Source organism: Tauraco erythrolophus, chromosome 5, assembly GCF_009769465.1.
Source record: "Tauraco erythrolophus isolate bTauEry1 chromosome 5, bTauEry1.pri, whole genome shotgun sequence".
NCBI lineage: Eukaryota > Metazoa > Chordata > Aves > Musophagiformes > Musophagidae > Tauraco > Tauraco erythrolophus.
Window position 1 is genome coordinate 41,587,520 of NC_141469.1, and position 26,604 is coordinate 41,614,123.

At 38.6% G+C, this 26,604-nt stretch overlaps 1 protein-coding gene across 4 annotated transcripts in view; it reads left to right on the forward strand.

The window, feature by feature from the left end:
- RBPJ (recombination signal binding protein for immunoglobulin kappa J region) overlaps nucleotides 1-26,604 on the forward strand; it is a 65,368-nt gene that overhangs the window by 10,004 nt on the left and 28,760 nt on the right. For all 4 annotated transcript variants that reach the window (XR_015222144.1, XM_086611386.1, XM_086611387.1 and 1 more), the window contains exon 2: nucleotides 24,678-24,716. Coding sequence is in view for 3 of the 4 variants with exons in the window: in XM_086611386.1 (XP_086467512.1) it covers nucleotides 24,678-24,716 (39 nt within the window). In the remaining variant the exon portion in view is untranslated. The remainder of the gene's footprint in view (nucleotides 1-24,677; nucleotides 24,717-26,604) is intronic.

The window sequence follows — 26,604 nt, forward strand, 5'->3', positions numbered from 1 at the left end:
TGAATTTTACTGGCGGCATTTTTGACACTTCCTCTATTGTATTCAGTATTCTCCTACTTGATGTCCTGATTTTAGGCGATTTCCTTCAGCAATGACGATACTTTTTTTAAAGATGGAAGATATTATTCTACCAGTGTCCAAATTGCTTTCCTAACTAATATTTTCTCCTTTTTGTTTTGACATTAGTTGAAAAATGTGTATAGCCACTGATTCACATTCCTTTCCTCTGATTCCAATTTAATTCCGGTCAATTCTGCTTCCTCTTGTTACATATACAGCATATTGAAATACTGTTGGTTTTTTTAATTTTACTTAGTTGCTTTCAATCTTGTTCTCTCCTGAATTTTGTGACCAGCCCTCAATTAGTTTTGCTTCTACATCTCTTTTTTTTTTTTTTCTTTTTTTAGTGGAGTAGTACACCAGAATACTTTCTCTCCACTTTTTTTTTTTTCTGTGGAAGTTTCTGTATAAGCCCTGTACTTTTTTCTCTTGAGCAGTCTGTGTTCACTTACCTTGATCCAGAGCAGTACTTCCAGGGTACTTCCCAATAGTGTTGCCCCTTACTCTGAATCTGTCCTGTTACTTTTTTCCCCCCAACTTTTGCTGTTACTAGCCCTGTAAAGCTTGTGGGTGTGCTTACAGCATTGCCACCATTATCTACAGAATGGGGAAGTAACTGTTACTACTAAACTAATGTCATAATCTAACAACTGTATGTTTTAAGTCAAGTCCAAGCCCTATTCCTTGCTTTTTGGAGCTTGGAGGTTTGCTGTATCTGTGTCTTTGATCGTGAGAGGAAATACCTATGGAGGACTGGTATGCTGCTTGTCTCCCAGCTAAAGAATTGGTGAGGACTGGGGAGAAAATAGAATCTAAAGAATTCAAGAACCCCAGATACCATGTGTAGCAAAAGACAAAACATTGATACAGAGAGATAAAGAAAATTGTTATATGGGGAAAGCCAAAGAGAGAGCATAAGTGTTAATATTATGAGGACACGATGTGTATTTTGGGAGGGATAGGAAGAAAGCGTAGTGGAGGATCGGTTCATTTTAGAGGAGATCCGTTACTTTTTTTCACCATACGTCTCTCTTTTGACATATTTCATTCCTCTTCATCATCTTAGAATTGTATGGGAAGCTATTAGTAGCTTTATTATTCTTTTTCTACTCCAAAACGGATGGATAAAATACAACTTTGAATGAATTCGGAGACTACAATCTGTTGCTAGTGGCTTTGTAGGGAGTATATTAAAAGCTGTGAAGAAACAGGACACTTTGTTCTTACTGACATGGTTCATTTCTGAAACAACAGAACTGGGAGGAAGGATTGGTTTTGAAGTGATGAAAGCAAACAAAGGAAAGTTGAGACCAGGTTTTGAAAGCTAAATTCTGTAAACAAGCATTACCCAAAAAAGGGTGGGATGTGTGTATACAGATAAACTTCAGATTGTTATACAGCTTTGTTATACAACTTGAATTTATATTTACTATACAGAAAGTTTCTCCCGAGGTTAGATGGGTTAAAAGAGCGTATGTAACTTTCTGCATAAAATTGTAACTTCTTTTTTTGCCTGGTTTGATGGTTGAGTACAAACATTAATTTGCTTTTCTTAATACCTTTTCAGAATCTTAGAGAAATAGTATTCATACCGGAGTGTTTTAATATGGGTTAATAACTACCAGTTTGATTGAAATAAGTTCACTCCTACATTTATTGTTCTTGTCAGAGAAAGAATCTTTAGTAGTTTGTGGATTTTATGATACACTTGTCATGAAGTTGTCTGCTGTTGTTGCATCACAAAAAATACATATTTGAAGGGTTAACATCAAGATACTCCTGAGAGAGATGTGTAACACTGGTGCACTTTTTCTTTCAACAGTGAGCCTCAGTGATTAAGCAGCATATGTAGCCCTGTGGCTAAAGCACTCCTTCCCCCTATGTTTTGTGACAAAATTTAAGAAGTCAAATAGGCATGTCCTTTGGGTATCACAATTGAATAATAGTTCCAGCCAGCGAGGCTCGATGTGTGCAACCTTTCTCCTTCGGTAAAAGGAACCTTCGAACATTGTCTTGCAACACTGGACCGTAGTTGGAGAAACAGGAAGCAAACACTTAAGCTTTGTCCCACATCTTCATTGCTCCTTCTGTCTGTGGCGTCTTCCTTTTTTTTCATCTGCTTTCCTAATTTCTGTCTTGGAAGCCAAAACCTAAGAGTTGAGTCATTTATCAGCTTCTCCTTTGCCAAATAATCTGTAATGGAATCCACTACATTTTCTTCTGTGTGAGGATGTTTATTGTATTGTCCTCTTGCTTTTGCTTTTCTGTCTCAGTCTTCTTGATTCCTTATTCTGTTATCTGTTTTCTACAATGTCTACAGTTAATTGTAGCTGTTAGAAACATCTTCCTGAGGTTGAGTTCAGAGCGCCCTAGGTCTTGGCACAGCATCGTTCCTGTAAGTAGCCTGTATTCACCTATAAGTCATACTGCTTGCAAACTTTGTCTTGGGTGGCATGCAGGTTCAGGGAGCTTTTTTAACAGGGGCTCTAGTATACGTGAAAGGATGGACTGTTGGTTTTCATTAAAAAAACAGTTGGGATAACTGGAGCTCTCGCGACCTCTCTGTGCTCCTTGTGTATTGTGAAGAGTGGTGCCCTGATGGTGAGTATACCTCACGTTTGTTCCAAGGTGTGCTGGCATGGTCCACCAGATCCTGTAGCTATTAAAAGGGGTATAGTTGAGCAGCTTTTGTGTGCCTGTCACGGCGTTGTCTGTGTAGTTAATGAAGACATATTTCCTAAAAGACATTGTGCTTTGTAGTTGCCAATCTCTGGGGAAAACTGAAAATCCTTTCCTTTGAAAAAAAAAATAAAAAAAAAAAAAAAAATAAACCAAACCAAACAAACCCAAACCAAAAAGACCACAAAACCCCCAAAAAATCTCAGCTGGATTGCAGGTTCTTTTTTTTTTTAAAAAAAAAAAAAGCTATATTTTCTCATTTATTTATATAGCTTTCTGAAAAACAAATATATGACTAGTTGAGATTCATTATAGTTTCCCTTACTGTTTGCAGATAATTTTATTCATAAGCATTTGTATTATACTGCTCGTGACAGCTGGTTTTCTGCGCGTACCTTCAGGCACCTGTGGCGTTCTGTCACAGTGCTCAGGTCAGCGGTGGGCGTCTGCGGCTTCTGAGCCATGTGATTTGCAGGCTTTTCAAATGTCACTCCAGTATGAAACTAGCTTTGCTGACATGTTTAAATGGCATTTTAGTTCTGGGGTGGGGTGACCCTTTGAGGCTGACCGTACTGAGGATGCCAAATTGCCTTGGGGGTTCCCTTGAACGTCTAGTGTAGCCCTGTTCTATAGCACAACTCTCCCTTGGTCTCTTCTCTGCCCCACTGGTCTCCAAAGCGCATAGTGTGTCTCCTTCACTATCTACAGTATGCTTGGACCACGTGAGGTCTCGTTGTTAATAAAAGCTGTGTTCATTCCTGTCATCATCATTGGGCTCAGAAATCCCTTGAACTGAAAATAGTCATAGGCAGGAGAATGTTCAGGGGAAGTACCATTCTCGTGGTTTAGGCCACTCTTTATCCTCTCCTACAGTACGTGAAAGTTCTGATTGGGCAGGACCAGCTCGATTGGCAGATCCTCTAGTGTTGACAACCAGATGGCTTTTGCTAAATGTGTATCCCAGTGTTTGAAAGTTCCACCACCCATTGCTTTCAGTGTGGTTTTTAGCAGTCTGTTATATTGTTCCATCTTCCCAGAAGCTGGTGCACGATAGGGGATGTGATATACCCACTCGATGCCATGCTCTTTGGCCCAAGTGTCTATAAGATTGTTACGGAAATGTTAGGATTGTCTGGTTCTTACTCTTCTTCAGCTGTCCATTAATTCTGCTGTTGGAGATGGACAAATGCATTGCTGGAGCCTTGGCCTGAATAAGAATAGCCCCTGCATCACCTAGCAGTGGGAGCCAAAGGCCCTACACCTCTGGGTGGACTGCCTTAACTCTGCTCTTCTTCCTCATCATTGTCTGACTTGCCTTTGCAGCAGCAAAAGGGAGTGGAGGGGAATGGATGGGCAGTAATGTGGGGTTGGAGCAGTGAATTAACTCTCTAAATACAAAACCAGATGATGTGTGGAGGCATCCTAATGTTCTTTTGTCTTTTGATTCTCTTGAGTTTTGTGGTACTGCAAAGACTTTGTTGTCTGAAGAAATTTTGGAGGTGAGAAAATTAGGTTTTGCTATCTCAGTGTTGAAGGTTTTGTCTGATTCTTTACTTTTTTTAAATTATTATTAAAGCATGGAAACATTGAATGACTTTTCTGTTTTACACATGTTCTTGTATTTAACTGTAGGGAAGTTGGTCTTTCTCCCCCCCCAAGGGAGTTTCCTGTGTATATGGAAAAAATACAAAACAGAAGTGAAAAATACCTCAGGCTTCCAAACCTGCCACTCACATTTCACTTCTCCCACTACCCTTCTCATCGTAGGAACAGTTCAGTAGTTCTTCCTCTGTCCCCATAGCAATACTGTCTATTTAAAGAGCTAGACACCATCATAGCTAATATGGTAGGTAAATTGGCAGACAGAATTATTACGACAACCTGTGAACCACTGGGAAAATAAATAAGAAAAAAAAATTTATGCAGTGAAATGCTTTTCTGGTGTTTATCTTTAAATTGCCAGAATGTTTTATTAGGCTTTCTTCAGGCTAGTAAACATGACATGATTTGATAGCTGTTCCAAGAGGTTCACAGTAATAAATAAATTTGGCATACAACTCATGGGTGTTTTCGTTTAAAAATCCACTTAAGTCAGGGGCCCTAAAATTGTTTGTAACTCAACAGTTATGTTGCATTTAGTAATTAATTATTGTCCGTAGAAATTCTGGATACCCTCTGCTTACAATCTGACTGTAGAACAAACAGTTGGTTTCTGTGTTTCTTACACCTGGGTGAAGACTTGTAAAATGAAATGCTGGTACTGTATTTTATATGCGTGAAGGCTGTTTTGACAGTGTTTAAATTTTCCCATAACCATATAAGATAATTTAAGCACTTTAAAATTGCTATTCTGAATTTTCTTCATTTGTTTAGGACTGCATTTTGCTTATGCTATTGTCAGTAATAAGTAACAGGATGTTTTTGGTCTTCAAGTTGTTCTGTAAACAGCAGGACTAAACAACTTGCTTTTCCTATACATTTGTGCTCTGTATGGTGAGGAAAGTTTATGCGACAATATCATGAGTTCCTTCATCCCTAATGGGCAGCATGTAGCTGTAGTGTAGCTAAAGCATATGCCTACTATCTACCTAAATGGCATATGCAACGTGACCAGCTGTGAAACTGTACGTAATTTCCAAGTTCTGCTTGTCTTTTTCAATGTCATCAGTATTTTGGAAATGTCTTATCCAGCCTCCAGTTTTCATAAAGCTCATAGCAACTTAATTGTCTTTAAAAACTCTTTTCTTCTTTTTAAACTTAGAACTGATTTATGGGTTCCAAAGTTACTGCAAGCATGGCTAATCAGTTTTATAGCATAAGCTTCATTTTTTAGTAAACTGGGAAACTAAACCGATGAGGGAACATTAGCTGTTAGTAGAATACTAAGGGTGCCCTGTGGACACATCAGAGTGTCCATGTTTTCCAGATTGCATTGCCTTGGAAGAAAGATAACTGTCTCTCTAAAATGCTGAATTCTAAGCCATAACTTCTAATATAGATCATCCCTGGATTTTCTTTAGGGCGAAACTTTTTTTTGTTCATTTATCTTGGCTGCACAGGCATCTGCATGTTTTAATTCAGCAGTTCAGCTTATCTATCTGATTGCTGAACCTTAGTGACCACATTTGTTAGTGGTTTTCCCAGTTTTCTTGGAGAGCTCAATCTGCCCTGTTTGAAGCAGCAGTAGGCAGGAATTGCGGGAAGGAAACCTCCCTATTGATTAACATGTTCCAGGTACTACACACTTGGCAGTCGTGTGCTGGCAATCATTTTTAAACCGGTAAGGATACGATTGGGATGGCGATAGCCATTAACTGAAATAACTTCTTAAATTTGATTGTTTAATACGTCAGAACGGTTCTGACAATTTACTTTTCCCTTCTGGCCTGAATGTACTTGAAAGGATGAGACAATGTTTTGAAAAGAGGTTGGGTTCAGAGCTCAGCAGTCGGGAGTCTTCGCAACACTGCTCTTAGGCACGCTTATCATGCAGTAAAATCCTTACACAAAAAATCGTGCCAGCACAGACATTATTTTGGGAAACTAGTGTTGTAGCAGTCACAGGTTCAAGATCATGCAGCAGTTAAGTGCTGTTGGGTAAAACTTTCTTTAAAATACTAGTTCCTTAAACACTTCAAGTACCTACGTCACATAGAATTTGTCTCAGAAACGTTCTTGTTTTCAAGTTGGCTTCATAGTTTATAGTGTACCTCATTAAGATGCAGAGAGAAGTTTTACCAGTAATTTGCATCTGTGTGGAGTTTAAACTTGACAAACTTGAAAAGCAAGCCTACTTGAATTAAGTATGATTCACACACTTTCCATTTAAAAAAATGGACAATAATAACTGCTGTGCTTTTGTGCTCTGCAGATTTTTTTTTTTTCCTATGAAAAACACCCCATAAAAGCTATTTGGGTGCAATTCGAGCATCTGTAACTATGTAATCGAACAGTAATATTATAATACCAGAAGAATGAAGGATAAGGTGCTAGCCTGCTGACATCCCAGGCATGTAATCTAATCTTATTATATGGTTGTTGTAAATGTACTGTGATAAGGAGGAGTAGAAGTGTATTTTTGGATTGTCCGTTTGATTATCTTGTTCAGAATCATTGACCTTTTTACCACAACAGTTATTAAAAATATTATCGTATTTGGTGATAGGCATTGTGGAGATTATATTTCTTCAGCAATTTGTTTCTAAATATTTGAGTTTTGCAATTAAGTATGGAAGCAATTGAAAGGAACTTACAGCTTATATCATTTAAACAGAAGTATACTTGTTGTTATACATACCCTGTTTTCCTCTTTCAATAGTCGATTTGTTGAGTTGGGAATCTGAATTTCTCTGTCTTTCCTGTGTGGGAATGCTCTAATTATTGCAGGGCAGTAACCGAAGTATAAATCAATCTCTTAGAAACACTTCAACAACAACAACAAATCCAAAGCTTTTAAATCTTTTAAAACATTTATGTTTTATTAAAACACAGGTTTGTAAACTGCAGAGGAAATATCACCTAATTTTGCTGTCTGATTATGTGACTAAAGGTTTAAGAATAATTTGATCATATGAAATGCTTCCCAGTTGGAGACCTTTAGCACAACTACAGTGAAAAAGAGTGACGATAAAGAACGGCCTCCAAATAATTTAGCTGTCCTAGAAAGTTGAAAAAGAGCCTTCTAATTCTCCTTGTTTCTGGAATGTGTGTTTGTTGCTGCTGTTTTTATATTCATGGGATGATGTATTCATAAGCTTAATTACAAAACAATATACTAGAGATTGATTAATTCTAGGATACTGACAGCTCATTTTGCAACTGTGCCCAGTTAATGTTGGTGTAACCACATAATTCCTGGGTGATGCAATAAGAAAACATCTGAAATCTAGGAAACCCTGTAATTTTGTAAAACAGGTTGGTGCCAAATACGACCTTGTTAAAAAGAATATGTATTCACAGGTTTTGTGTCATTTTAATCTACTGAAGAGATGAATTTTATTTGCCAGTTTGGAAATTACTGTTTGCATGGAAACCTGCTTATGAGCTGATAACCTACTCTCTGCTTACATACTGATAGAATTTGTGAATTGTTTTACAAGTCTGGAATCAGTGCATGAGACATAGTTGCATAGAAGTAAGCTTATATAACTCTAGCATTTTCCTTTCAGTGAATTTAAGGAGCTGCTTCCATTTTGCATTTTGAAGGATTACAGTGATATGGACCCTGGAGGAAGAAAGGGAATGAAAGGAGAGGGTGCAGACTGTAATACTGTGGGGTGGATTTGTTTGTTTGTTTTTTTAAAAAAAAAAAGAAATATTCCACAGTATAAAAAGTTGATTCAACTGACTGAGTTGCTGACTCAACTGACTGAAGATGATAGGGAATCATCCCCATTTCCTAAAGGTATTTTTTAGAAGTAAAAAACATAGTAAAGATTTTTTTTAAATGGCTTTTGAAACTTTTGCTTTGGTTGGCTAAGCACTGTATATACAATTGCTGTCAGAGCTTACAGTTCCTAAAACAAGGTTACTAAAGGAAATGTATGAATTTGTATGAATTATGTTTTATTATGTGATTTAAAATCCAGTGGAGTGGCTCTAAACTGAAGCTGTGAGTGCTCCAGCTTTCTAATCGCTCGCTGCTGCCGAAGTGGGAGGTTGCGTTCCCCTCTGTGTGTTCCTGCTGATTGCATGGCGGTGGCACTGGCAGTCGCTAGCTTCATGACTGAATCAATAAAACTCACTTTCCTTCCTTCCTTTCATCCCCCTCCTCCCCCAAAAGATAGTTGTTGCTCTGGGTTGCTAATTTGAACCTGTCTGTGGCAGGGTCTGAAGAGTGCTGGGTTCGGTGTGTAGGGGTGGGCCAGCGCAGCCGGGGAAGCTGGCAGGCACAGCCAGTGTTGGTGCTGACAAATATCTCAGCTGCTGCTGAAGCCACAGTCCAGCTGGGAACAAGAGCGGCCGGGACACAGACGCGTTTGCTTACCCTGACCTAGCAGAGAGGTGGGAAAGGCGTTTGAGGCAGTGGTGACTTAAACTCTCACGGCAAGACTTGTCAGGGTTGGTCTGCTTAAACCTTAGAGATGTTAGTATACTTAGGTGCTTTGCATTAAGTTCTGACTGTGTTTGGAGTGAGAGTCTTGTAACTATCCTAAGCTAAACTTTGACAAGGGGTGTTAGTCTGCTGGGAAGATCTCTAAATTATGCTTAAGACTTGTTTTTTGGAAGTCATTTTCCTTACAGAATTATTCTGTATTGTTTTCTTACATACAGTTCTTTCCCATGAGAGTTACACGCTTGCTAGAATGTAAGAGAAACCAAGTTTAGCTGCTCCTTCTGTGTTATCTCTTTTGGCTTCTGTTAAAGTTGAATTTGCTGAGGTGACTGAACAGCTTTCTGCAACCAAAACCACTGGTTTCCCTCTGTCTCCTGCTTTGCAGTGTATTAGTGGTGTGACAGATTGATGGCCTGAGTTGGCTGTCTCTGAAGGTCTGAGCTTTGCAGGTGCTGCAGGGGAAGCTGGTTGAGAAGCCTGGAGCAGGACAGTAAGCCCCTTAACAGAGAGATTAGTCTGTTCTCCTTGTTTTTCTGCTGATAGGAAGCAGTCGCTGTAGTAATGAAGCTCCTTTGTTTATATGGGTTATAGAGTAAGGAAAAGCACATGGAAGAGTGATAAATCTATTACTTTGATGGAGCTGTGGTTAGAAATTTTGAACTGACTATCCCTGTCAAGAACCTGTTATCTCTTTAAGAGATGTTCAAAAGAAATGTGTATTTGCCTTTATGGTTAGTGAGGTTAGGCTGGCTTTTTGAGAATCTTCCTCCTTTGCAAGTTCGGTATGGTTCTTTACCACTTCCTTGCAAAATCATTCACAATTTCTACATCTATTATGTATTTTTGGCATTACAGTGAATGGTGGCAATTCAAAGAAAACCATCAACATTAAGTTTTTGTGCTTTTTTGTTCCTTTTTTTTTTTTGTAAGTTGCCTTCTGCTCAGGAGATGAATGCTTATCTTCCAGTTAAGGAGGGAAGGTATATTTAGAGAGGGGACACTGCAGACATTCAGTCATTGAAAGCAAGGTTGAGCAAATCTTCGGGTATAGTGGCGGGTTCCTATATTGGCAGGAAAGTGGTCTAAAAAGTCTCATCTTGTGTCTAATGTGTGCCTTTTGTTGAGTAATAGGGCAACAGAGGTAAAAGTCAGTAGGTTTATTAAAGTTGATTCCTCATGTATCTAAAAAAATCCTTCTTCAAACTAAATCTTATTTGCAATTATGGGCAGATGGTAACTGTAAAAAGCATTGCTTTGTTATGTAAAAGGTCTGTTCTGACCGTATTTCAAAACTTAATTTCTTAAAAAAGAAAGGTAGCTGCTTGGTTTTTAAAGGCTTGCTGTTACTTAAATTATGGTTTAGTAGGGGACACAGAGTCACTTTCATAGGAAACAGAAGCCAGGTCCACTTGTGAAATATCTATTCATAGATGATGTGCAATGTGAGATCCAGGGGAAAATTTACTGTGCTGGATGGACAAGAAGAATCCTAATAAGCATACACTGAGCAAAGTAGTTGTCACTGAAAGCTGTGAATGTGGGACGCTACATGTGGAAGCATGCTTCAGACTGTTTTTATATATTAATAGTTTACCATTATTTTAGTAGCCAATTTTGTGAACTACGTGCAGTTGTTTTCCTTTTTCCAACAGTCGCTCTTTTTTGGTTAGAGTGGATAAAGATAAAACTAATGAGCCTTATACTACATGTTCCCTATGCAGTTACAATAGTTGAGCCAAATTATATTGTGTTTTAGAGACTGAGATTCTGTTGGCATGCTGATTTTTCAAGCCGATAACTCTTTCAGTTGCTAAGGTGAGTGTGTGCAAGTCTGCAGTTTCCACTGAACATTTAAGCCAACATTATTAGGGAGTCAATGAAAAAGAAATAATAGCGTGTGAATATAAAGGGATCTTAATAATTGGAGTCATTTTTTGATGATATTTCTCACATTCTACACCATTCTAACTTCTTAATGGCATCCTTTAAGTTGATAATATTAAAGTGCTTTACTTGAGATCTTTGGACTACTATAGCTTCTTGCAGCAGGCACCTACAGCAAAAAGCAAAAGCAGGAAAAACACATCTCCAGCTATATGTTTAGGCGCTTTCTTGTTCTTAAATAAGCTGTCATTACTGACTTTCTTGTCAAACTTAGTGTGCCAGAGTTCTGAGAGTTCTGTCTGGATTAAAATTTTTGGAGTACCCCTTTGATTTTTAGAATCATGTACAAGTATAGTGATTTACCGGATGAAGTTTTTTTTTCCCAAATGTAGGTAGACTACTATAAAGAAGGGAAATTTGTTTACTTTCTGTAAGTTGCTTTAAAGTGAGCCTATTTACTGATACGATGCAAGCTGTGTTTAAATTGCAGTTGTGGTTCTGTGATTTTCTTTTTATGGGGATTGGAAAGGGGACAGGACAATAATGAAAGCAATGTGGGAGGATGAAAGCAGGTCAGAAAAGGGAGAGGGAGTTTCTAATTGAACCAGTGACTTCCAGTGAGAGGGCGTGACTAAATGAAGTGGAGCTTTTTCTATTGTATTTATGTCAGTATTATTTGATATAGTGCCAAAAGTGTATATAGTGCTGTACAGTAGAAGACTTGTTTCAAACACGTAACATGCTCCATGTGCTGGAGGACTTAAATTCTTTAAATTTAGGCTGGAGGAGTACAGGATCATGCATTACAAAGATGTGATAGTGCATGGTTGGTGGCATTCATCCTGGAGCAGGTGGGTCTTTTTTTTGTTGTTGTTGAAGAGGAGGAATGTTTTGTGTATGGATCAAAAACTTACTGGTTTTGTGAATTCAGGGGCTGCTGTGCCCCCTACTTCCAAAGAGCCACAGTGCAGTTGGACCACCCATCATTTGCTCTTTAGAGGGCAAAAAAGGACTTTAGGAGTAGGAGAAATGCTAGCATTGTTCTCATCCCTTAGACATTCTCGATTGGTGAGGTTTTAATTAATATTATCTTTTGTAGGAAGGATAAGAGAGAGTACATTGGGTCAGTAGTATTTCAAAGCAGATTGGCTGAGATTGGCTCTTTGTACGTTATGTGTGGATATGAAAACTGTATTTATTTTTAAAACTGGGTTAGCTTTTAGTTCAACTCCTAATCTTCAGGACAAAGTCTTTGTGGCAATATTTATTACTGTAGACACCCTAATGAGAATCAGGGCCTAAGTGCTGCTGGCAGGCGAAAAGTGAGAGTGAGTTGATGACTGCCTGTGATGCGTTCATCCTGAATGATGAACCATGCTGCAGCATGGTGGGTGATCTGGAGACTGTCATTTTGCTGACTTCATCAGCTCTAGAGAATCGCACTTATGAACACAGTTACACCTGGAGGGAGCAACAGGGCAGACAGGTGTCTTGTCTTCAGCAGTTTCCATACCTCACATGTGTGGTATTAGAATAAGAGCCTCTGAAATGCGTCATTTATCTGTGTATTTAGTTACATGTCATATTATATAAATCTAGGTATGTTCACAGCAAAAACCAGAACGCTCCTAAAATACATATATCACTGTAAAGTAATGGATCTGCGTAATCTTCAGTGTCTGCTGCACCTTTTTTAGAGCTGAATAATGGACACAGCAGTATTTTTATTGAGGAAGTAGCACAGCAACAGCTTCTGTGGTTCTAGTAAGTGAAAGGAAATAGTAGAAGACCATAAAATGTTCAGGACATGAGTAGTCTAAAGATTTAAAAACTCCTTTCTCTAAGATGCTGCGCAGATAGAGCCACAGTAGTTAGTGAAACTCACAGTGTAGGTTAGGTCTACATATTAGGCTGTATGGCATTAAGTTGCAACAAACTATAAAGATCAGTGGAGGGCAAAGAAAAAATATGTGTATAGCTGGAGGGTAGCCTGAGAAAAGTCAATCTGCTCGGAGCTTTGTGAAGAACAAAGCTTGTGTGGAATTGTAGGCTGTGGAGTATAGAGTGGCCGAGAGAAGAATGACTTCGTCACCTGTCCTTTCTTTTGACAATATAGGCTGGTTTATTTTAGTTCTTTCCTTTTAGTTTGTGTTTCCAGTGTGGTTTTTGTTTAGCACTGAATGTTACTGGTAGTACAACTGTCTCTTTTTCCCCTTAATGATCAGACTTGTGGATATTGAACCCATTTTTGTTTTGGAGAAGATAAAATTTTCCTTCTGAAGGTCTTTGTTTTAGACATTTGTGTGATTCATTTATTCCATATCCTCATCCATGGAAAAGATAAATGTGAAATGTTCTGTTTGAGCATAAATAATATTAATTGTCTGTGTTTAATTCCATTTTAACTGAATTCATACATCCAATTTGCATTAACCTCTTAGACATTGTGTCTTTTAGATGTTTTGTTATTTTAATCATGTGTTAAACCTGTAGAACATCACTTTTTGAGCTGTGCATTTTTACCATTGGCAAATCACAAGTGCCCTATTTTCAGCTTCATTTGAAAAATAAAGGATATGTGTGTGAAATAAGGTGCACTTACAGAAATCAAATGCATCAGTTATCTCCAACAGCAAACAAATATTAAAAGTTATGTGAATCAACAGCTACGTTAAATGTGTATTTCGTAGACCAATCATAGCAGAAACCACTGTATGAAATTTTGTGGTCTTTTTTATGTACCAGCTTATACCAGATCATAAATGGCCATTTTTTTAATAGGTAGGAAATCTCTCTGTATCTGTGAAACCACCAGATGAGATAATGTTTCCTAGTGATAGATGATCTTTTCCCTTGGGAGTTGTGTTCTAAAATGTTTGTAAGGGAATACGGTTGTGTAGGTGAATGCACAGGAATATTTTTCAGTATTTGCATCTTGTCTTTACAGGAATCTGTGCACAGGAAAATATGCCTACATTAACAGAAAATTCCTGTGGTTTAAAATGTACATCTGCTACTTTGCTTTTACTCTTGAAGTAGTGTTATTTTGAATGTAGAAATCTGCAAAAACAAAACAAAGCTGATGTGGAGTAGCTGTGTCTTACCATGTCCGTTGCATTATACTACTTCACCCATACGAAATGTTTTTAACAAATGGAAGATTGAGTAGTTCTCAGGAGCTATCACTTAATGTGTTCTGTACATGGGCACAGTTGTATATATGCTGACTTTGATAAGTTTAACCTTGTTTAAAGTCCATGAATATGAACCTTCCTCAGTGCTTCTTCAATTTCTCAATAATTTGTCTGTGATAAGCAAATTGGAACTGGAAATGGGCAGAGGACAGAGGATTAAAAGAGAGAGAGAAAACAGAGTCACAGCATGCTACTTGAATCCAACTCTCAGCTTTTCTCAGATGATGTCTCTGTTAATGGCTGAAAAGGATTACTTTTATGTTAATCCTCAAGCTTTAAATGTAAAACTAGAAAACCTAGTTTTTCACTTACCTAGCTCTTAGATAACCTCAGTAGGCTAAGTAAACCTAGTGAGCTCGTTTACTGGTGAGCTTATAGTACGCCACGTTTAATAGGTTTGTGATAACTGATCACATGGTAACTTGAAATGAACTCTTTGAAAAGTATTTGTTTCTTATGGTAGAAGCAATAGGGCCTGTTACGATGAACCTCATCTTCTGCTAAAGGCTGAACATACATTTGAAAGACCCTCTAGCTTTCCAGATATGTAGCAGTTGTTTTAAAGTTGAGGGAGAATGATAAAAAATACCTGTAAATGACTTGTTTTATAAAAGGCTTTTGTCTCTCTGTCCACCCCCAAACTCTTCATATTCTTTCACAAGTTTCATGTCTATGTAACAGATCTAGGAGAAAGCAGCATCTGGCAGTTGACTGTGATTTTTGAACTGGGATGAAGTGAAGCACAGAGGTTTCTTTTGCTACACTCCGAACTACAGTATACCTATAGTAGTTGAAATGGCAGTATTTCTTCCTCCCCAGTCCTGTCACACTTAATGGCTTTTGGGATACCAACTATCTGGTAGGTATTAGAAATGACGGAACTTAACTTCAGCCTCTCACCAAACTTCATTGTCGCTTCATATTGTTGGAGAGCAGAGGTTGGAATTTATGTTCTTTCTTTCTGAATTGCATAGTGTATTCTGAAACTTCTCTAGAGATTATCCAAAAATCTGAAGTTATTTTCATTAGACTCCTCCTGTTTCAAGCATTGTTTCCCTCAGACCCCCTCTGAGGAAGTAAAAAATTTCTTTAGTCACTCTATTCTGTATTTAATTTAGTATTGTTAATCATCTCTATCCCCTAGTAGGCCTACGCAAAGCACGCTGTATTTGTCTCAAAAGCCATTTGACAGCTTTGTTTAAGGCAAGTGGGACTTGCCACTCAGTCTCCAGGTCTTCTGCTGCCCTGGATTAGTGATTGCCGTATCTTATTTCTGACAATGTTGAGAGGTTTGTTCTTCAGGAGAAGGAGATGGAACAATTGCGCTAAACAGTTACGGGATAACTTCCTTCCAGGGAAGTTCCCTTCTGAGCAGTTGCCTGGAGTTGTTTCCAGAATCCATACTGGCGTCTTACAGTCATCTCTTGTAGCTTATGAAAGAGTTCCTCTAACGTGTTCTGCATCAAATACTGTGATATATGCTATCACATAACTGGACTAATAAGGAAATGGTTTCGCTGTTCAGGAAAAATGTTAGGCCTTTGCTAGATGAGTCAAAAGCACAAACAAGTGTGTAGATCCAGTTGGAAATGATTTGGCCATCGGACGTTTGGGAGTGAAATTTTTCCAATGAATGAACACTCTGTGCCTTTTCAAAATTGGGCGCTTGTTTCCCATGCAGAAAGCATCCATTTTTCTTTAGTTTTCTCATTTTACTGGGTCTTTCTGAGATGGATTTAATTTTCTTCATGGCAGCTGGTATGGTGCTGTGTTCTTTGTGACCAAAGCCATGTTGATAACACACTAACGTTGTAGCTCTTGCTGAGCAGCGTTGCCGCAGCGTCTGCACAGTGTCAAGGCCTTCTCCATTTCTCACTGTGTCCCATGGCTGTCCCCACACAGTGGCCGGGAGGGGGCACAAGACACTGTGAGGAGACACAACCGGGCAGGTGACTCCAACTAACCAAAGAGATTCCATGCCATATGATGTCATGCTCAGCAATAAAATGGAGAGGCAAGGGGTTTAGAGAGGTTACCCAGCTTTTGTTTGGGAACTGGCTGGGCATCGTCCTACCTGTGGGAGGTGGTGAGGAATTGCGTTGTTTTGTTTTGTTTCTCTCCCACTTCTCCTTTGTTTGTTAAACAGTTTGTGTCTCAACCTACAAGTTACCTTGCTTTTTTGCTCATGCCTTTTTCTTCACCTGTCTGATAGCAGGAGTGAGTAAGTGACTGTGTGGTGCTTAGCTGCCTGTTGGGCTTAGCCCCCAACACCCATGATGATCTCTTCATGTTTGTGTAAGGCAAAAAGAAAACAGAGATCTCTGTTCATATCTCACACATGGATATCTGCTATAATATGTTTTGAGATTATTTTGCTTTTAAGACACCCTGAAAACTTCTGTCACGAAAAAAGTTGACAGAGAAAACAGTAGCTAGTGTATTTTTAATAGTCTTTGTATATTCTGGAGTTAAATCTGAATGTTTTGCCTTGCCACAGGCTTTTCTGATGCCTCATCATCCATAATGTTCTCAGGCCCCTTCTCACCTAGCAAGTCTTAGTTTGCCACTCGTGTCTTCCCATTTCAGTCCTTGCTCTCCCTGTTATTCCCACCGTGTTGGCCTTTCCAACATACTTACTTTCTGCTCAGCTGTTACTCCCACTGTATTCAAGTTTGACAACTCCCTTTTGATTTTTGCCTCTCTGGAGAGCATTATTTACAGAAAGATCCATGCTATTCCTACTAGATGCCAAAACTTATGTCATTCTGTAGGCCAAGTGAAGATGAAATTCTTAAAGCGAATTACTGAAGTTTGCCTCTATTTTAATGTTGTGGAAATATTTATATATATTTTAAGGCTTCTGTGCTTGATACATAAAGGTGAATGGACTTTCTCAGTGACTCTAAAAAGGATCTCCTTGGCTGAAGGCCAATACTGGAAAAATTTGAAGTTCATATTCTAGGCAGGAGGATGCTAGAGCAGTTTAATGACCACAGATTTTCAGTCAAAGTTGTGGATGGGACAGCGTGTGGGGTTTTTTTTGTTTGTTTGTTTTTTAATAATTTTTTTCTTGCAAATGGCAGAACCGTCTTGGTTAAAATAAATTTATTTATTTTCCCTTCCAAAGCTGACTTGACACATAGAACCATTGAAAAAAAAATAAAATTCAACCAAACCAGTTAAATTTATCTCCAGAAAGTAAGACTGCATAACAGAAAAATAGTTTGGTACTTCAGTAGAGGCATATAATAACTGATACATTTTCTTTGTGCACCTTTGTAGATACTGGAAACAGTGGAAATTTATACTTCTGCACCGTAGAAAATTATAGTGTAGTACATATTGTATCTGAACTAGGAATTCCAAATAGGATTTGGTGTTCAGATATTTTCTGAAAACATTTGAAACTTACCCTGTATGTTGTATCATGTTTTTACCTAACCTGAGAATATTAAAAGTTTGAGCAAAACTAGTTAGTGTGCTTGTAAGATTAATGTTAGTGCTCTTGTTCATTTCCATAGTTGCTTGAGTGGCAGGGTCCTGGTTTCAGCTGGGACAGAGTGAGTTTTTTCTTTTTAGCAGCTAGAAGAGCTCTGTGTTTTGGTTTTAGTCTGAGACTTGCCCTGAGAAGAACGCTGATAGTGCACTGATGTTCGTAGTTGGCACTGAGACCTCAAGGACTTTTCAGCTTCCCGTGTTCTTGCCAGTGTGCAGGAGCACAACAAGATGGGGGGGAGCATGGCCGGGACGGGGGGTCCACGACTCTCCTTATGATTTGTACTTAAGATTGAGGGCCAAACCGGCCAATTGGTATTCCATATCATGCAGCGTCATGCCCGGTATAAAAGTGAGGGACAGCCAGAAAGAAGGGCCTTTGCTTTTCTGTGACTTTCACTCTCGGACTCTGAGTGCTTTCTCTGTCTCGCTCTCTATTTTCGGGCCTCTTGCTTGTCCAGGATTGCGGTGTTGAGACTTATCTGTTTCAGGATCGTTAATTTGGGACGAGATGGGCAATTGCACTGTACACGTACTCATTTGTATATATTTACCATTGTACGTGCGTGTATATATTCCTATATTAGTAGTAGTAGTATTAAATTGTTCTTATCTCAACCCACGGGTCTCTTTCTCCTTTAATTCCCTTCCTTATCCCTGGCGGGTGGGGGAGCGTGAGCGAGCAGCTGTGTGGGGTTTAGTTGCCGGAGCGGCCTAACCCACGACAGTAAAGAGGTAAAAAGAAAAAAGAGCAAGTTCACTTCCCATTCTGTGAATAGGGAAGAGACGTTTGAATAAAAGTTTGAATGGCAAACTCGAACTTGCTAAGTGAAAAGGACGGACTTGAAAAGAAGAATGATTTGGGACATGATATCAGAGAAAAGTTGTGACTACAATGTAAAATGTGGAAGTGAATTTATGTAAAGCATCAGAAGACAAATAAAATACATGAAATAGAATACAAACTAGTGGTTAGAGAAAATACAGGACCGGGAAAAGAATTACTAGAGCAAGTATAACTTGCTTCAAGAGCAAGTGATTATGGTATGACTAACACTCGCACGCATTTGCAGTGCAGTGTGTTAGGGAAGTACTAACAAAATACATTTTGCACTGAATTAGTTTTGTGAATTGAAACAGCAGCTTCCCTATATGTCCAGAATTCCGATACAGTACACCTGAAACAGCACTTAGTCTTGGATAGTAAAATTTAAAAAACAAACAAACAAAACAGGAAAGGAACTTGGTGAGCATTCAGATACAATGATGTATAACTTAGAATTAGAATTCTGAATTATATATATTTAGCTTGCTAATAACCACTATAGGAATAGAAGTATGATACATTTTTAGTTTCCTCTCCTGCGTATTTTTGGTATCTATCAATGTGCATGTTTTCAATTTGTAAACAAAGAGGAGGAATAGAAGTACTGAATATAAAAAAAATATTCCAGAACAGTGAAATTCAGGGAAAAGCTACACAAGGAAAATGTTACAGTCTGTCATCTCTGACAGGTTACCTTAAAACATCTGAACTGGCTTATTTTTCAACATGTCAGTCAAATATGAAAGTTCGAAATAACAGCAATCATAGCTTGTACAATGTCTGTCATTTAGTATGAAACCATAGATAATGTGTGTCTTGCACTTTCAAATGGGCTGTCTTAACATCAGAAAAATTTAAAAGCATTTTCGTCTTTCCTTCTATGTGGTAGTTACTGATAGTTTTTGTACTTCGGGCTGTGTTGTCAATGCAGGTATCTACATTAAGTTGCAAACGTACAGAAAGAGTAAACCAGATGAACTGCTAAATGAAATACATGTGATACTTTTTGTTGTTGTTTTCATGTCTTGTTTGTGTATCTTGAGTTTTGCAATGTGACTGGCATCCTGGATGCAGTCACTGCTGTGGAATATATCTGGTTCATAGGAGAAATAAATACTGGACCATTACTGCTAGTCATCAGTAATGGAAGATTAAGGAGAGAATATGAAAGACAGGGTAACTGAAGACTGTTTTTTTCTTCCTGGTAACTTCTTTGCTGCTTGTAGAATGTGGTTTAGGTTTTCCTGAGAACATGGTTGTAAAAATATAGATCATTAGGCCTAATAGAAGCTAATGGAGTTCTGTACCAAACTTTCATTTAATGTTTTGAGTCTATTTGTGCTTTCAGCCTCCATGATATCCTCTGGCAATATGTTTCACAACTTAGTTATTGTAGAGCAAGGAATTTCTTTTTTTAATTTTAAAATGAAATTTTCAGATATTAGATATATTTCCCAATGCCGAGTTTGTGCGAGAGAAAGAATAACCATCTCCTTTTCACTTTCTGCATATCTTGTATTAGTCTCTTAAATCTCTGCATCTATTTGTCACTTTTCTCTTGTGCTCTCACTTTCACTAAAGACCGAAGAGTTTTAGCCAATTGCATATGACAACTATTGATCATCCATACTGAATTTTGTGGTATCTTTGATTACTCTGAGATAACTTTTTTCCCCAATATATTTTCAGTGAACTTCAGTCAGTTTTCAGAATTGTGGGTATGTGGCAGAGTAATACTTTGACACGGTAATGTTTGTGTTCCCTGTTCCATTCTTAATCATTCTAATTCTAACTTCTTTGGCTGTTGCTGTTGAGCCTAGGGAGGCTTTTTACTGGATGTGTAAGAACGAAATGTCAACCAACCTTATTCATGTACATATTGGTCATTTATTTAAATAATTTGATTCACAGGATTCTCATACAAGTCACATTAATTTTTCCAAAAATATAGTTATCCCTGTGAAAATGTCTACTAATCTAAGTGATTTGTAGGTCAAGTCTTAGCATTCTTAGATCTGAAGAACATTTATGGGATCTTTGAAATTATTTTGAGGTGGTACAGGAAAGTGCTGTTCCTTGACTCCAAGGCTAGGGTACATAACCATCAGTCATCCATCAAGATGACATTATTGAGGGAAAAAGAAGCTGAATTTAATTTAGAGACAGTAAAAAATTGGACTTAAAGTAAGTAAATATGCATATGTAATTTCTTCCTCTTCTACCTCTCCCTCTAATGTGTATTGAAAAAATAATAAAAGATCTACCAAATTTCATTTGCACCATCTCTGTGGAAGGTTCTTGTTGCTAAGGATAGCATTGACGTGTGTTCACAAGTCAATTACAGTGACATCATTAACTTTATTCTGGATGGAGGAGGCTAGGGAAAGCTGGCATGGGATTTATAAGGTACTGCACTGAGCATCAGATGATCAGTTTACCCTGTGCACTTTCAAAATGACTCAATACTTGAGCTCTGCCTCTAAAGAATGGAGATTTTGATACTTTTTCCTGTGCTGAATATTCAGGATTTGACTAAAGAAAAAGATGGGGTTCATTTCTTTCAGTAATTGCAACTGGTTTATGTAGATGCCTTGTTAATAAAGCTCTTTGTAGGTAGCAAAAAGTGTACATGCAAGGGGAAAGTATCTGCTGCGCTGAAGAGTTCTGCATGGGTAGATGTTGCCTTTCGGGAGTGTAAGATTTTGTCTGGGAGGATTTTTGTATTAATGCAGTTTCTGATGTACTAGCGTCCTTGTCTTGGGTTGGATCTGTTGGCCACAGTACAAACAAGCGTGGTGTGTAGTGTCTCCTTTGCTCCAAAATCGGCGCTTCTTAATTTTTTTCATGGTGGATTAAAATGTGCAGAGGGCTTGAAACAAAGACTGTAGTTCTCCTCAAAATCAGGCAGCTAATCTATTGGGATGTTGTTTGTCTGTACAATATTGCTTAAAGGAAACCTGTTGTCTAGTCAGTGAGTCACAGGCACGTGAGTCCTCTGCCAGATACAACAATCCTAGGTCGTCAGGGAAGAACAGTAACTATATAGATGTGGGAAACGCACACCTACTCACGCTGTTATCCAGGGAAAATCAGAGACACAGGGCGTGCTCAGGAGATGAAGCTAGGCAGATCCTGAAAAGATAAGTGGTAGAAGCAAAAAGGCTTTGGGATATAACTTTCCTGCTGCCAAACTGCAAAGCTGTTTGGGTTTTCTAGTTACCTTTTGGCATTACAAATACGACAATGCAGTGGTACATACCACAGAGAAACATACAAATGAAGTACATGTCCAATAGACCTCAAAATTTAAAATACATAAAAACAAGTTTTGCAGCAAGAATTTTCATAGAATCATAGAATGGTTAGGGTCGGAAGAGACCTCAAAGATCATCTAGTTCCAACCCCCCTGCCATGGGCAGGGAAACCCTCCACTACACCAGGTTGCCCCAAGCCTCATTCAGCCTAGCCTTGAACACTTCCACGGATGGGGCATCCACAAGTGCTCTGGCCAACTTGTTCCAGTGCCTCACCACCCTCAGAGTGAAAAATTTCTTCCTTATATCTAATCTAAATCTATCCTCTTTCAATTTAAAGCCATTGCCCCTTGTCCTGTCACTACACGCCCTTGTCAAAAGCCCCTCTCCAGCTTTCCTGTAGGCCCCCTTTAAGTACTGGAAGGCTGCAATAAGGTCACCCCGGAGCCTTCTCTTCTTCAGGCTGAACAGCCCCAACTCTCTCAGCCTGTCGTCATAGCAGAGGTGTTCCAGCCCTCCGATCGTCTTCGTGACCCTCCTCTGGACTCGCTCCAGCAGCTCCATGTCCTTCTAGTGTTGGGGACCCAGAGCTGAATGCAGTATTCCAGGTGGAGTCTCAGGAGAGCAGAGTAGAGGGGCAAAATCACCTCCCTCGACCTGCTGGCCACGCTCCTTTTGATACAGCCCAGGATACGGTTGGCTTTCTGGGCTGCAAGAACACATTGCTGGCTCATATTGAGCTTCTCATCCACCAGCACTCCCAAGTGCTTTTCCTCAGGGCTGCTCTCAATCCATTCTCGGCCCAGCCTATACTTGTGCTTGGGATTGCCCTGACCCACGTGCAGGACTTTGCACTTGGCCTTGTTGAACTTCATGAGGTTCTCACAGGCCCACCTCTTCAGCCTGTCAAGGTCCTTCTGGATGACATCCCTTCCCTCCAGCGTGTCCACAACACCACACAGCTTTGTGTCATCAGCAAACTTGCTGAGGGTGCACTCGATCCCACTGTCCATTGTCACCAACAAAGACGTTAAATAGCACTGGCCCCAATACCGACCCCTGAGGAACACCACTCGTCACTGGCTTCCACTTGGACATTGAACCGTTGACCACAACTCTTTGAGTGCGACCATCCAGCCAACTCCTTATACACTGGCAGTCCATCCTTCAAATCCATGTCTCTCCAGTTTAGAGACAAGGATGTTGTGTGGGACAGTATCAAGTATTTTAGTTTCATTGTTTCATTTAAAGCTAAAATAAAGCCAAACAAGTGAACAGTATACTAGCAACAACAAAGTAAAACATGAAAGGAACTTCTGTCTAGTTGGAAAAATAAATTTTAGCTTCGTTGTTTAAACTGAAAAAAATAATTTGACTTCATCTTGTTTATTCAGTTCCTCTACATAGAGCGGACCACCATAACTTTGGAAGTTTGGTTTCTCAAGCCCAGTTTTGGGCCCCTCGCTTTAAGAGAGATATTGAGCTCCTGGAGCGAGTCCAAAGAAGGGCGACTAAACTGGTCAAGGGGCTGGAAAATAAAACTTATGAGGAGCGGCTGAGGGAGTTGGGGCTGTTTAGCCTGGAGAAGAGGAGGCTGAGGGGAGACCTGATTACAGCCTACAAATACTTGAGAAAAGATGGTGGGGAGGTAGGGGAAGGGCTCTTTACATTAGTGTTGGGTGATAGAACAAGAGGAAATGGGTATAAGCTTAGTCAGGGGAGATTCAGGTTGGATGTTAGGAAGTATTTCTTCTCTGAAAGGGTTGTCAGCCACTGGAATAGGCTGCCCAGGGAGGTGGTTGAGTCCCCATCCCTGGCTGTGTGTAAGATGATCTACTTGGGGATATGGTTTAATGGGGATTAGGGATGGTTGGATTCGATGATCTCTAAGGTCTTTTCCAACCTAGAAATCTATGAAATCTATGAGAAATAACTTCAAAATTTGCTGAATTTTCTTCTTGCTGTCTTTTCAGGAGAGTGCTATTCTGCTCAACTATATAAATGGCAATAGCTTTGTATTTTTACTTTATACATTTCTAGAATTGCTCAAATGAAATTGGAATGTATCAAATCATTCAAGCACCAGTTGCTGTAGAGTTCTGGACAGATACACTGCACAAACAGGGGATTTCTTATCACATCATTTCATGATCAAGTTCTTGTCCTAGGGAACTTCCAACACTGTTGAAGGGCAATATTAGAGAGGGGTTTTTTTCACTATCCAGGATGCATAAAGAGAAAGATATGCCCACTTATCAAAGAGTTTGGCAAGTTATAGAGATATTTATGAACACTGACAGCAGAAGCAGAGTCTTGTATGCCTCAGTTTATTTTTAGATAGAAAGATTTTAAGTTAAGCCTGCACTTCCCCCTGCCCCTCCCTCTCCCCTCTTTGTCCTCATTTTAGCTTCTGGTTATACTTCCTTAGCAGGTTGAGCAGATCTACATTGCAGATGTACATTGCTGTGTGCAGCCTTCCTTTTTTTGGGTCTTTTACCTGACTATTTTGGTTTAATCTGAGGATGTTTCATTGATGAAAATGTTTGTCCTGTGTAAATTCAGTGTCTTATGTAAACAAAGACTTTTATGGAAAGTCTTAACCTAGTGTAAAGAGTGTACTCTCTCTCCAGAGCAATGTTAAAGCACTGAAAAAGATACAGCTGTCTCAAAACACTTTATGGCTAAAAAACATGAAGTGTGTAGCAGGATATTTCTGGATATCATGCTTGGCTGTGTTCGAGAGCATTTTCTTATAATTCTGTACTGGCACATATGAAATACATTTTCATCTTTTTTCTAAGAAGTCATTAAGGAAAAACAGATTTCTGAGAAATTGTGCTGATGAGGGAAGCATTCCCTGCGATTTGTCAACTCAGAGATAAGTCTGTTAATTTCTGTATGTTGGTAATAACTGCTTTTTCTTGTAATTTCTGGTCAATGCTGTGGCAGAGATCTCCTGGGTATGATATCTGAACTTTTCAAAAGCAATTCAGAGACAACATAAATGTGACTTTAGCAAAGAAAGTTATCTAGTGTTCCAAATAAATAAGCCTCTGCTGTTGTGGAAAAAGGAGGTGGTTGATATTTTAATGGTAATCTATCCAGGAAATTACAAAGAAAAGACACCAAATTCCAATACATTTTCAAAAATTGTAAAACTGGGATAGTATTTCACTGTAAAATTATGACTAAACTCTTTATGTTAAATTAGCAACTTCTTCTTTTTCCAGGAAATTTGGAGAGCGACCTCAACCGAAACGGCTCACCAGGTAAGCATTAAAGAAATTATGTTTTTAACAATTTTCTAAAGTTACTCTTTCATTCTCAGAAGGATTTCTAAGTTAAAAAGTTGTGACTTGCTAAATCTAGAATTTTAAATATCAGAGGTTTTCAATTAGTCTATGCAATCAGCAGCCAGAAGTAAAATTTTGAAAAGCGGCTTGTTTTTAGTATGATACTCAAAATGATATTTTTGATATGATATTGATTTCACATATCAGTTATTGTAGATTATTAAGTAGGATATGAGCCCTAGTTTTAAATCGCTAGGAATGAGCCAGATTTCTTTTTTGGGGTAAAAGTGTCTTGTGAGGTCATGTAAAATAACACTTTTTGCCGCCAAAATTCATCTGTTACGTTACTGCTGTCATGCAGCAGGTAAGAGCAAAATGAACACAGTGCTGTCAAGGAGTATTTTTGGTGAAACATCAGCAGTCAGAGATAGCATCAAATAGTGCCATGGAGTCAGTGCATTCCGAGAAGTGTTTAGAATGACTGCAGTACAGTGCCTGATTTGCTTCTGGTCTGCCTGGAAAGTATTTATACTGGAAGCTGTTAAGTAGTCAGGTTTTTTTTTCAAACTGTGTTGTAATACAGTCTGTGCAAATATTCTGTGCCACAAACTGTGCTGATGAATTTAAAATCCACTGTTTGCTTGAGGTACAGATGTGCAAATTTTTAGTTTTATGTGATAATAGTGCTTTATAAAGACATGGAAACCCATTGTCACTCTGCCCCACTTCTGTTTTGAATGAAATTATGATGCGTGATGGAAAGCACGAGGTGGGAGGGGAGCATTTACATTTCATGTTGAGGATATCTGTCTTATTGCATTTCTCAGTAAGTTTCAGGTTAGCTTGTGTCGTTGTTAAACTTCATTTCAATGGAAAATTGATCTATATTGACTTATAAGTAATTGAACAAACATTGCTGTTTCCTGCTGGCCTACCTATTTTCAGGGATATTTTACGAAGTTTTAAGTAATGAACTGATTTCTGTCTTGAGCTATTAACACCTGTTGGTATCACTGTGAAGTTACTGATAGAATTTATCTTCTATGATTTAAGGACAGCAACAACAACAATAATGACTCTTCACTGTAAGGTCTTTTAACTAATTTTTCTATTAATTATAGTGACTCTGAATTTTATGTGCAGGATTATAGCTAGTAGATGTGCCAGGTACTCTTTCCTGTGAGTAGAGTAGACATCTGGGAACTGCTAGTCATCATTCAAAGCAATAGCTTGGAAATATTTTCTATATTGATAGAGACTGGAAGCAAGCAACCTAACTTTTTTCCTTTGAAGAGAAAAATGTTAAAATGGGAAAACCATCCCACAAATTTTTAAGATAATGTTTTGTTTATGTAATGCTAAAAAATGTATCTGTAAACACCTAAAGCCATTTAGTTCAGTTATTTGAAAATTATTCTGCTTTTTTGTGTAAAGGCAGTCCTGTTTGTTTAATAACTTATTCATCATCGTGCAAACTCCGATGGAACAACACTACCTTGTTCATACTATGCTAGTTGTTTTTAGACGTAAATGATAATAGTACTACCTCCATGGACAGTTCTAAGATTTAATAATGAAAAATGTCCAGTAAGAATTGCAATGGTTATGTTTTCTTTATCAGTGGGACGGGTTGGAGGGGAACATTCCTAGTTCTCCTAGGACCTTGTATCGTACAAGTCCGCTGTAGCAACAGACCAGTAGAAAAGCCAGAATTTCTTCCTCAAACAATCCTAAACAAACATTAGATAGCACCTAGCATTTTTGTGTGTGGGTTGCTGGTTTTCACTGTTTTTTTTAATGGCAGCCAAGTCAAAAGTTTTTAATATAACAGATGTTCTTCATTTAGTATGACAGTGCTTTATTA